This window comes from Magnolia sinica, chromosome 6, assembly GCF_029962835.1.
Source record: "Magnolia sinica isolate HGM2019 chromosome 6, MsV1, whole genome shotgun sequence".
NCBI classification, from domain to species: Eukaryota; Viridiplantae; Streptophyta; class Magnoliopsida; order Magnoliales; family Magnoliaceae; genus Magnolia; species Magnolia sinica.
In genome coordinates this window covers 19,091,678-19,104,722 of record NC_080578.1, presented here as the reverse complement: position 1 = coordinate 19,104,722, position 13,045 = coordinate 19,091,678, and the positions used below count along the sequence as shown (strand labels likewise).

At 42.4% G+C, this 13,045-nt stretch overlaps 1 protein-coding gene across 1 annotated transcript; it reads left to right on the top strand.

The window, feature by feature from the left end:
- Positions 1 to 1,389: 1,389 nt before the first annotated feature.
- LOC131249897 (cucumisin-like) lies at positions 1,390 to 5,143 on the top strand. Its single transcript, XM_058250636.1, has 8 exons — positions 1,390 to 1,603; positions 2,030 to 2,124; positions 2,239 to 2,379; positions 2,683 to 2,785; positions 3,146 to 3,656; positions 4,030 to 4,352; positions 4,591 to 4,702; positions 4,781 to 5,143. Exons 1-8 carry the CDS (start codon positions 1,533 to 1,535, stop codon positions 5,057 to 5,059), a joined length of 1,635 nt encoding a protein of 544 aa, XP_058106619.1. The 5' UTR covers positions 1,390 to 1,532; the 3' UTR covers positions 5,060 to 5,143.
- The last annotated feature ends 7,902 nt before the right edge of the window (positions 5,144 to 13,045 follow it).

The following is a 13,045-nucleotide window of genomic DNA, read 5'->3' as shown; positions in this document are numbered from 1 at the left end:
CCCGGCTCTAACCGTAGTCCCGATTGAATTGGTGTCCATAGCTGAGCATTGTCAAGGCATTGACTTCCCCCAGGTTGACAAAGGAAACAGACAAAAATCCATTTTGACCTTATTAACACCGAATTAACTCAGCTTTCTCTCGTCTTTTTCTCCTCCGTACCTATGACGGATCACTCGAAGCAGAGCTGAATGCCGGAACGAATTTCTAACATCACTTGTTGTGAGGAGCCCTTGCAACCGAAAACTTCCATGGGACCGGTTGTGATGTGTGTGCGACATCCGCTCAGTACATGATTTGCATGAGCTAATGTTAGGATGTGAGCCCAAAATCATGCCGCTCCAAAACTCTAGTGGGTCATACCACTGGGAAAAATTGGAGACGTAACGCCTACCGTTAAATACTTCCTAGGACCATCATGATGTTTATATGCCATCCAAACCGTTCATAAGGGGCTTCCAACCATGATAAATGGACCCAAATATCAACACGATCCATAACTTTGGTGGGCCCAATAAGGCATCAATGGTAGGCATCCCATCCCTACTTTCCTTTGTGGTGTGGTCCACTTGAGTTTTATATCCACCTGATTTTTGTTTTCACCTGCTAACATGGCTGACCCAAATGATGGATGGACTAGATGTCACACAAATCATAGTGGTAGATCTCTTTTGTGAACGGGTAGCGTAGTTGTAGAAAAATCGCGTCAGCAGAACTTGTATTTACCAAAACTGCCATTGTTTGTTTTTTCGTAACATATGTAGATTGAATCCATGCAAAGTACTGTACCAGAGGCTTGCTCCTCCTACACACCCATCTACACGTGGCCGCACGTGCTAATGTGGCAAACTTGTCTAACATCCAAGCCATGCATCACGTGGGACCCCACTTGTTTATGTCCTGGCCTGAAAATAAGATCAGTCTGGTCATCGGGTGGGGACGAACATGACCGCTGAATTTGGATCTTTTATAACCGTCCGTTCTTTCCAAACATGTGTTGTCCATCTAAAGATCAGACCAGCCCATCCACACGGCAGGATCCATGTGATAAACGACTTAGATATTGCAGACGTGTGCCGCATTGGCATGCTTTCACCCATGAAAATGCAGTTTAATTAAGAAAATTCATCATCCATACAAGTCAAGAAAAGAGACACCTTGATGCTTGAGGGCGGGGTTTTTTTTTTTTTCTCATTTCTTATTCGAAATGGGGCGATGATTACTAACCAAAGCCAGCAATTGACGTATTATGGCCTGCAATTGGATGTTGTCAAGCATCCATCCCAGAAAATTGATTATAAATAGCTGCAACATCTGCCGTATTCTTCCACTCAGTAGTAGCTAGCAAGAGGGAAAAATGGCGAACTTCCGTTCCCATTTCTACCCCCTCTTGTTAGCTGTAATTGCGTTCACTTGCCATTGTCAGGAAAGAAAGGTAAAACCACATTCATTTCTCTATACTTATTTCATAATTTTCACATAAAGAATCATTAAGAACTAAAATGGGTATTTTGTACAGGTTTATGTTGTATACATGGGAAATCTTCCCAAGGAAGGAGTGTCTGTGGCGTCGCACCACACCATGCTGGAAGATGTTCTTGGAAGGTTACTCATATAGGACGAACGCCTCTACCATTTCTATTTCCACTGCCAATAACTGGATGACGACAATGATGACAACATGAGAAGGAAATTTTATACACAAAATGTGTATTAATCATCACCGCTTGTACTGTAACCGAGTACCTCCCACCATCCAGTAGCAGCTGGCGGGAATCCAAGAACAAGTTGTGAAATGGGATTATCCTAACATGCATTTTGAAAAACCCCCCTTTCAAAATGCATGTCAGGATTCCTGCCTGCCATCATTGGATGGTGAGATATGTGGTATATAATGTGTGCACTGAAATTGAGCCCTAGTAAACAAATGCATATGGTCAGGAGAGACAACTGATAACAACAACCGTCTTGTTTCACAACATAGACGCAAATTAATGGGAGTTCTCTTTTGAAATTGCATGTATGCAGTAGCTCCAAGGCCAAAGAGTCATTAGTCTATAGCTATGGGAAGAGTTTCAATGGATTCGCTGCTAAATTATCAGAGGAAGAAGCAGCCATGTTTTCAGGTGAGACGATCGCTATACTTTTGGGAAGTACCAATGCAATGAATGAAATCAACGGAGAGGATGCAATAGGCAATGAGAAAGAATGGGAATTTTAACAATTGATTGTGATTACAGAGATGGAAGGAGTCGTTTCGGTACTCCCTAACACCAAGCTGCAGCTCCACACTACAAGATCATGGGATTTCACGGGCTTGCCGCAGAATTATTTGAACCTTCCTCATGAAGGAGATGTTATTGTGGGAGTGTTAGATACAGGTATATGCGTTAATTGAAGTAGTATACCTTAATCCTTCAAGAAATTGATTTGAATCTTATGATTAAAAATCAAGATTAGCATAGTTTTTGTGGGTGCGTTTGGTTGCAAATATCAAGAAATTTTGTGCAACCAAACACACCCTTTAAGACTACGCACCAAAGTTCATGATTTGCACCAAAATTAGATTGATTAATCATAAAATACCATGAAATTTCCTGATATTTGGTGCAACTAAATGCATGCATAAGTATGATCAGAATGCACAAATTACATTATCTTAGTTGTGTTTTTGGCGTCCATAGGTGTCTGGCCTGAGTCAGAGAGCTTCAGCGACGTTGGGTTCGGCGCTCCTCCGGCAAAATGGAAAGGGATTTGCCAGACTGTAGATAACTTCACCTGCAACAAGTAATTTTACTCCCCCCTTTAATTCAAAATTTGCTGAAGGCAGGTAAGGGCGTCGCATGCCTTAATATCTCCCCTTTTAGATGATCCTAACCATTCAATGAAGATGATGAAAATGAATAAGTAAAGCAATGACCTGCATTTAAAGAGGGTCATACCGGATGGTTAGGATCCACCAATGGGGAAGATTTTACAGTGCTCCCACTCACAATGGGACACCATGGTGATTTGGATCATCTAAGATGAGCCCCACAAATAAAATTCATTGGCCAAGTGAATGTTTAATAGAATTTATGTTCTCTTCAAGTAGATGTTTCTTCGTGTTAATTTTTAGATCTTTTAATGGAATTTTTGGATTTACAGCAAGCTCATTGGAGCTCGATACTACAACAGCGATAACTACTACGATGATACAGACTTCAAATCTCCGAGAGACTCAGAAGGACATGGGACCCATACTTCTTCCACAGCAGCAGGCCGAGCTGTACCTGCAAGCTACCATGGGTTAGCCAAAGGCATTGCAAGAGGCGCAGTCCCGCAAGCTAGAATTGCTGTGTACAAAGTATGCTGGTCGTCTGGATGTGGCCTGGCTGATATCTTGGCTGCTTTTGACGATGCAGTAGCAGATGGTGTCGACATCATATCAGTTTCCCTTGGATCTGGTTATCCATCACCGTACTTCCATGACCCCATTGCAATTGGATCATTCCATGCAATGAAGTATGGGATCTTGACCTCGAACTCAGCTGGAAACTCTGGTCCATACCCAGTATCCGTCTCCAACTACGCACCTTGGACTTTGACGGTGGCCGCAAGCACAATCGACCGGAAGTTTGTGTCCCAAGTGGCGCTTGGCAATGGACAGACCTTCACTGTAAGTCATGTGGATTACTCCATGAAACCATATTGATAATCTCTATATATGTCCAGTGATCAGGATCTTTGATTTGGCATGTAGGGACCACATCTAAAAAACAATCCCATATGGACATTTGATCCATCAATGGCCCGGGAAAAAAAAAGATGATTGAATTAGAAATGAGCATTGCCTCAAATTCAATCAGCAAAAATCACCACAATCGGATGGTTGAAATTGTCTAATCATGGGGAATTTTGGCCTACGGCCCATCAACATGGTGACCCATCATATTAGATGTTTTGATCACGGTACATGTTTGCATTGTGTACCGTGGGGATGAAGTTTTCAGTCTGATTTTTCCTGATATCATTCCTTCTTTCGCCGGCAGGGAAACGCCATCAATCCATTTGAACTCAATGGTACATCATACCCGATGATATATGGAGGATCCGCTCCAAATGTATCGGCCGGTGCAAATGCTGATATTTCAAGATCCTGCGATTCCGGATCTCTCAATTCATATAAAGTGCGGGGGAAGGTCGTCCTCTGTGACTACATCTATGATGGTTCTGGGGTGATGGAGGCCGGAGGATTGGGCAACATCATGGCTGACAGTGCATACTCTGATTTCGCCTTCTCTTACCCATTGCCAAGTACTCTTCTCAGTGTCGAAGATGGTGAGAAAGTATTGGACTACATTCAATCTACTGAGTAAGCAATACCCCAATCATCTCTGTTCCACAGGGACGTCAGAAGCATTTTTTGAAAAAAAAAAAAAAACGTCTTTTAGATGCGTTTGGATATTGATTCGAATTGAATTGTGATTGTGCTCACTATGGATTAAAATGGTGTCATGCCACCTAGGAATGAATCGTGATTCAATTCGATTTTGCATCCAAACACACCATTAGCCTAAGGATCTTTTAAACATGAAACTGCATGGTTTCAGCAACCCCATCGGAACAATCCTCGCTGGCGAGACATGGAAAGATGTTTCCGCTCCCCGCATCGTCTCCTTCTCTTCCAGAGGACCCAACCCAATCACTCCAGACATTCTCAAGGTAATGTGGATTATTGGATGCTTCCCTTGTGCTGTTTGGAGAAACCTCTAATGTACTGAACTTTGGATGTATGGACAGCCGGATTTGACGGCCCCCGGCGTAGACATCCTTGCCGCTTGGTCACCGGTCGCCCCTCCTTCCATTTACTATGCAGATACCACCAGCGTCAAGTACAACATAATCTCGGGCACCTCAATGTCTTGCCCACATGCCAGCGGTGCTGCCGCCTTTGTCAAAGCTGCTTATCCGAACTGGTCCCCCGCCGCGATCAAATCCGCACTCATGACTACAGGTGATCTAAATGACTTCCTCTTCCCCATGTGTTTCGAGCCATATATTAGGTGTGTTGAGCTGTGACCGGAAAATCTAGTTGGCATGTTCATCAGGTGCACACGCTTGTTTGAAAGAAATGAATGGTTAGAAGAAACCATGGGCCCCACTTGAAAAAAGAAAAAAACACGACTTGCCTGATTTTTGGACCAGACCAAATGCAGCGGGGCCCACCTGATGAACAGCCTGGTTCGGACACAAAAAATACATTGTACAGGGTCTTTTAGTTTTACTAATAAACCAATTCCACCCGCTGCCATTTCATCCTCGACAGCTTACGTCATGGACGCTAGGAAGAATGAAGATGCGGAATTTGCTTACGGATCCGGCCACATCAATCCCATGGCAGCCATAAATCCCGGGCTAGTATATAATGCAACCGAGCAGGACTACGTTGAATTCCTCTGCAATTCGGGCTACAACACCACCACATTGAGGATTGTGACCGGCGATTCAAGCACATGCTCTGGCAACAGTACTGGCAATGCTTGGGACCTCAACTACCCATCCTTTGCACTGTCTATACCAGATGGCCAATCCATTCGGGGTACCTTTCACAGGACAGTAACCAATGTCGGGTCTCCAAACTCTACCTATTATGCAACTGTCTATGCACCATCCTTCCAAGTGTCTGTTGAACCGTCCATCCTTTCTTTCACATCGATGGGTGAGACGAAATCATTTACAGTTAAGGTGAGCGGAGGCATCATTGCTCAGCAGCCCATAATTTCTGGTTACATTGCATGGAAGGACGGCGTTCATGTCGTAAGAAGCCCACTGGTGGTTTACTCCGTACTTCCTGATGGTCCGGTTTCTATCAATAACGGTCATGAAGGCCCATCCATGCGTCATAGAAATGGTATCTTTGGGCGCATTTAGTGAACAAATGTGTAGAAGTGATATGGTTCAGATGATTCACCTTGTTTGTTCTGTTTCTTTTGCTGCGATGAGAGTGGAATAATACAATTGCCAGATGCAAATTGGCAATGAAATGTATCCTTTTTTCTAATTCAATGTGGAATGAAGTTTCCTTCTGCTTGGGGTGTTTCATGTTTTAATGATAGATAGATTCCGTGCAAAATCTCTCCCCACAAACGATCCGATCAATAGATAGTTAAAAACAAAAAGTGACCAAAGCATTACATTCGACTTCATTATTAAAAAGGTTAAGATGATTTGTGGGGATAAAGATTTCTCTGATGGTCTTTCCATGGCGGCCCCATCTCTACAACGGTTACTAACACTACAAGAAAATAGGCCTTTAGCCACAATTTTTTAGCCTCAGTTGAAAAAAATGGAGGCTAAATGTGTCTTTTAGCCTCGGTTGCTAAGGAACTGAGGCTAAAAGTTCATCTTTCACCTCAATTGTATAGGAACCGAGGCAAAAACTCTACCTTTTAGCCTCAGTTGCATAGGAATTGAGGCGAAAAGTCTACCTTTTAGCCTCGGTTGCATAGGAACTGAGGCAAAAAGTCTACCTTTTAGCCTCAGTTACTTGTGAACCAGGCGAAAAGTCTACATTTTAGCCTCAGTGGCATAAGAACCAAGGCAAAAAGTCTACTTTTTAGCCTCAGTGGCATAGGAACCGAGGCAAAAAGTCTATCTTTTAGCCTCAGTTGTATAGGAACCGAGGCGAAAAGTCTACCTTTTAGCCTCAGTTGTATAGGAACTGAGGAGAAAAGTCTTCCTTTTAGCCTTAGTTGTATAGGAACCGAGGCGAAAAGTCTATCTTTTAGCCTTAGTTACATAGGAACCGAGGCGAAAAGTCTATTTCTTTTAACCTCAGTTGCATAGGAACCGAGGTGAAAAGTCTACTTTTTAGCCTCAGTGGCATAGGAACCGAGGCAAAAAGTCTATCTTTTAGCGTCAGTTGTATAGGAACCGAGGCAAAAAGTCTACCTTTTAGCCTCAGTTGCATAGGAACCGAGGCGAAAAGTCTTCCTTTTAGCCTCAGTTGTATAGGAACCGAGGCAAAAAGTCTATTTTTTAGCCTTAGTTACATAGGAATCGAGGCGAAAAGTCTATTTTTTTAACCTCAGTTGCATAGGAACTGAGGCAAAAAGTCTATTTTTTAGCCTCAGTTGCATAGGAACCGAGGCAAAAAGTCTACCTTTTAGCCTTAGTTGCATAGGAACCGAGGCGAAAAGTCTACCTTTTAGCCTCAGTTGCATAGGAACCGAGGCGAAAAGTCTACCTTTTAGCCTCAGTTGCATAGGAACCGAGGCGAAAAGTTTATTTTTTAGCCTCAGTTGCATAGAAACCGAGGCAGAAAGTATACCTTTTAGCCTCAGTTACATAGGAACCGAGGCGAAAAGTCTACCTTTTAGCCTCAGTTGCATAGGAACCAAGACGAAAAGTCTACCTTTTAGCCTCAGTTGCATAGGAAGACTAGATTAACTTACAAGAGAAGAAACATTGATGGGTAGATAAACATTACAAGAGAAGAAAAGTGTTTCCTGGGTCTCCATGTTCCCTTTTCCTTTCTTTTTTACTTTCCTTTCTTAACAGTCCATTAAGATTCAAATTGTAAAGTGTTTCCTTGGTTTCCATGATTTTTTTTAATTTTTTTCCTAATTCTTGTAGGGTGGAATATCAAATGGTGAAATGAAAACCATGAGGATAGCTTTCAAGCCTACTTCTACAATTGCAGTAAGTTGGACTCCCTGATAGAACACTCGTACACACTATAAAAAAAATAAGTCTTTAGCCACAATATTTTATGCTCAGTTGAAAAAATAGAGGCTAAATGTGTCTTTTAACCTCGGTTGCTAAGGAACTGAGGTTAAAAATTCATTTTTTACCTCAGTTGCATAAGAACCGAGGCCAAAAGTCTACCTTTTAGCTCCAGTTGCATAGGAAGCAAAGCAAAAAAGCCAAAAGTCTACGTCTTAGCCTCAATTGCATAGGAACTAAGGCGAAAAGTCTACCTTTTATCCTCACTTGCATACGAACTGAGGCCAAAAGTCTATTTTCTTCAACTCATATTCATGATTTAATCCACACCGGTTCCAGTGGTATGGTCCACTTGGGCCCACCTTAGATTTGGATATGATTTCTTTCTGGACTCATGCTCTTAACATGTGTGGATGCCCGGTGCAATCATGTGGGTCCACTCGTCATTGGAGAAAAATGTACAAAAATGTTTGTGGGGTCTACTTGATGAGTGGACAGGCATATTTTGGCCAGGTGCGGCCCACCTAGTGGATGGTTGGCTTCTACACATGGTTCTTGCAATTGAACAGGCACAAGTGGGGCATCCAACCAATCGATCTGAACCATCCAATTGTTCCAGGCAACGATTTATGGTCCATAAGACAAAATTCATGCTAATCAGATAAGCTTATACATCCGAACGATGGTCATTTTTAATAGCCTTTCATCCAATGGATGGGAAGTTTGGGAATGCGATCAAAGCGATTCTTTAGAATCATAAGCAATCCATGGCAGGACCCATCAATTAGATCATTGGCTTTGTTGATTAGACCTGTTTTTTAGAATCAATCTGCACCGTCCACTTCATAGGTCGGATCATCTGATCGTTGTTTTTCTTTTATGGACAGCCCATCAAATGTGGGATAACCTAATGGGCAGCCCATATCAATCTTTTTGGATTGTTCACGTGTCCATATGAATCATCGTCGAGACAGAGGTGTTACCACGCACGTATGAAAGTTCTGGGCCGTTCATTAGATCCCCCGTCCATATGAATCATTGTCGAGACACAAGTGGCTCCATGAAAGATCTGGGCTGTTCATTAGACCACCCTATCAGCGGTGGAACTCAACATGCCAACAGTCTGGATTAAAGAAGCATGTGCCTGAGATATCAGAAGCGACGGACCGTGCATATGACATGGCCCATAAATAGAAGCGCGCTAGCACCGTCCGCGTCCCTCTCAATCTCTCTCTCTCTGTCTCTCTCGATCTATCTCCCTCCTCTCTCTCTCGATCCTTCTCCCTCCCCTCTCTCTCTCTCTCTCTCTCTCTCTCTCTCTCTCTCTCTCTCTCTGTGAGATCCAAAGAAGGGAGGGAGCCGATTCCGTGCAGGCCAGGTAGGCCACAATTTACTTCCCACGCTAGATGAATCTCAGCTTTTTGTTATCTTTTCTTAATGAGATTTGAGCTTCCCTATCTCTAAATTAGGTTTTCTCTGCTATTTTTGGGAGATTTTGCTGAATCTGATAGATCGAAACGATGTAGGGTTAGGTTTTGGTGCTTGTAGTGGTTTGATTTTATGGTAGATCTGTTCGTATATTTCATGTTTGGATTATGGTTATCAATTTTGTTCTATTGTCTTTTTACTGAAATGGAGTAGAGGAGATGTACTGTTTGGTTAGTATGGAAGGCGATCTAGCATATCAGTAGCTTTTCTGATGATGCAATGGAAATTATAGATCTATTTTCCTTTCAGATCTCATTGTTTGGAGCTTTGATTTTATTTTTATTTTTCTTTCTTTTTCATTTCAAGCACCTGCACTGTATTAAAAGGCAAAGGAAAGGCCCTATATCGAGGCACTCTGGCAAGTGCCTTTTGAAAATTTCACTTGCTCTCCGGAAACAGTCCTCACCTGAAAATCATGGTACTGAGTATGCAAACCTTATAATAAAACTTTCCATATATGTGTGTGAGTTTTGAACCAACAGAGTAAACCCTACAGTAAGTTGTGGCAGAATCGGCCTTTGTGTGGCCCACTGAGTGATGCAGACATGCAAATTGTCATCACTTGCATCTCCTGGGTTTATGCCCAGTCATAAAAAAAAATCTGTAACTTAGATGTGCCGTAGCATAGGAGACAGTGTAAGTGGACACGCCCTTTGTTGGTGTATGAGGGGCGGTCCACCCAAATTTAGGGACATCTCATTTTTGGAGGGGCAGATGTTTGACACACTTGATGGTGGGTCCAACATAGATTTGGTTGTATGTAATACTCAACTCTATGGCCCCACTGTGATGTGTTAGATATCCACACATCAATCAGATACACCCTTCCATGGTGGATCATGGGCCTAAAAATTAGACTAATTCATGACTTAGGTGGGCCACACAATAGACAATAGCTTAGAACAGATGTGCGCCCATTGAAACCTTTTATTATTATTATTACTGTTAATAGGGCCCATAGAGATGTCGTTTAGACATCCATCCCATCCATTGTGTATGTTCCACTTGGTTGAGGTGTTACACCAAATTTTAGGCTATTCCAAAACTCATGTTGGCCTCATCAAGTGCTTTTAGATGTTCTGGGCATAATTTCACATGGTTTCAAATGCTGTGGCCCACTTCCAGATATGACTGATTTATAGGACAACCCATAACCTAAAGAGGACCCACTAAATGCATTGTTTGAATGTCCGACACACATCACCGTGGGGCCCACAAAGCTCAACTTTATATATATATATATATATATATATATATATATATATATATATATATATAGATATGTTTTGTGTGTGTACATGTGCCCACCCCATAGTGCCTTTTTCCTATTAAATGTGTGTGCCCATGTCTGCATGAGAAATATGCCAGTGTTCTTTGATCACTATGTGAGTGATAGTGCTTTTAGTTGCAAAAATAACAAACATACACATAAGAGAGGTGCAAAGCATGGTAAGGAATTAGGACCTTCAAAGATGTATATATATAATTAGTTACCTCTGAGAGAAATCCAGTAACAGGGGGTCTATGGCTGACTGATATTGCACACCATCATTTAGCTATTGCAATTCTTTTTCTGATAGCTGGTCACATGTATAGGACCAACTGGGGCATTGGTCATGGTCTAAAAGATATTTTAGAGGCTCATTGTTCACTCCCCAAGTATAGGGTTGTGATGTAGTAATAAATTCGGTAAGACCGAGGTCGAATCCACAGGGACTGAAACTTGTACGTTTCCTGCAACTAGATAGAAATAAAACTAGCCTAAGATACAATCTAAATCAAATAGAATTTCAGAAATAATTGTGGAATAATTATCTAAAAACTTTAAACAATTCAAGAAAGGGAAACTAGGGATTCAGAGGATCCACTTGTAGAGATCAGGGAGATCTTATGCCTGCATCAAGGATTATGGGATTAAGTTGAACTTACTTGATCTGGTTTTCAAGAGATGAAAGGTATATGAATTAGAATGGATTCCATCATCTAACCATGCCCAGGCGACAAAGCAAACAACAGGATTAAACTAATTACCAACCAATCAACAGTGCATGAAAGTTAGGAAGGGTAGTATCATCCAACCATGCCCAGGAGACGATGGTGAACAACAGGGCCTCCTGACGTCATAAATATCAAAAGAGAAAAAGAAATATTCAAAGCTATTGCAAACCCATTGTAATTTCAGTCACAACAGACCATTAAAGACTGAGAAAATATTCCTTTAATAATTAAACCACAATTAAGTTTAATTCACAATTAAATAATTAAATCAACAAATAAAGTCTCTCATCTCAATACAAGCTTCACCTCTTAGCCCTAGCTAAAAGGTTTAGCCACACATGAATGGGCTAAATAAAACAACAAAATAAAAATAAAAAAAAGGAAAGAAAAGAACAAGAAGGAAAGAGAGAAAACCAGCTTCACATTCCAGCCGCTACTCGCTCACGTTCCCTGCCTGTGTGTTCCACGTTCAGCAGAAAAAAAAACCACGTCTTCACATTTCTTCCTCTCCTCTTTTTATCCTTCCTGCAGACGGAGAGTGCGAAAGACCCGTTTACGCACGGCAGCGTGCGCAGCAGTTCTTTCACTCACGGCAGCGTGCGCAGCAACAGAAACTTCTTACGCAAATTTTCCGGTGGGGCCTGTTCTTAAGTTCGTATAGGAGATCCACTCCGTTCACTCGCTGCTCCTCGAAATTTTGACTGGAGGTGACTGTTTTTGGAATGTTTTTGACGCGGCCAAACGTAATAATCACGCTGCAATCGTCGCAGGGCTATCTGTTTATGACTGCTGAAACTAGCTCGTGTGTATGCATGAGTTCACAAAAATCAACATGGGCTTGACCAGATCGTACCCCTCTGCATTATGGATGGCTCGGATTGATGATTTGGTCCGTGATGATGGCCCACTAAGATCATCCGCAGCCTCTGTTTTGCAGACAGGAACAGAACCGCTGACGCCGTTTGAGTCGGTGGTGACTTGTGGGCCCACGCTAGAATTCCGATGTAGAATCCACTCCGTCCATTGTTTTCATGATGAAAAACCGTCTGGGATGGATGGTTTTGGAGTGTAGTTGGTGTGGTCCACTGAACTTTGCTCGCTGCCGTCCAACCTGCGATTTATAGTTAGAATCTTCCCGTAGCTTGCATGAGGACAAACGGACACCTAGGAGAGGATTTTCGCCCCCCTATGGACGCAATAGACGGCACTGATCATCCATTTGGATGATGTGTGGGGCCCACAACTCGAAACCGTGATGCACGGCGTAAAACGCTGTTGCGTTTTGGTTGAAATTGGAAGAAGAAGCCGGTCAAAAGTCGGATTGACCGACTTCTCGTTCCTGTGCACGGCCAGTGCACTTATGCACTATGTACACGCATACTCTAGTGGGGTCCATTATGATGTTTTTGAGAGATCCGCTCCGTCTATCCATTTTGTCAGCTCATTTAAACAGTTGAGACCAAAAATGGAGAATATCCAGATATCAGGTGGGACCCACTTAAGGTTTTAAGGGGCTGATCTAACCGTTGGGCCATTTTCACAGCGGTCCAATAGCTGATTTTTGATTTGTACGGCTTATTTAAGGTCTTCAGGCCATATATAAAGTTTCGAACTGATCGGATGGTGGGAACCCTATGATCTTGCATTCTGGACACTTTTCAAGCCACTTGAGCTTCAATTTCTCGATTTTCGCAGATCCCTGGCGTGTAATTCCATTGATCTTGGTCCCTTGGAGTCCATCCCATGCTTTGGTGTCATCAGAGCGTTAAATCCATGCTTTAAGCATCCTTTTTCAGTCCATGCTCGTAAATACACTCTGCATCACAAACACAATTAAATCAGGCCATTAAACGG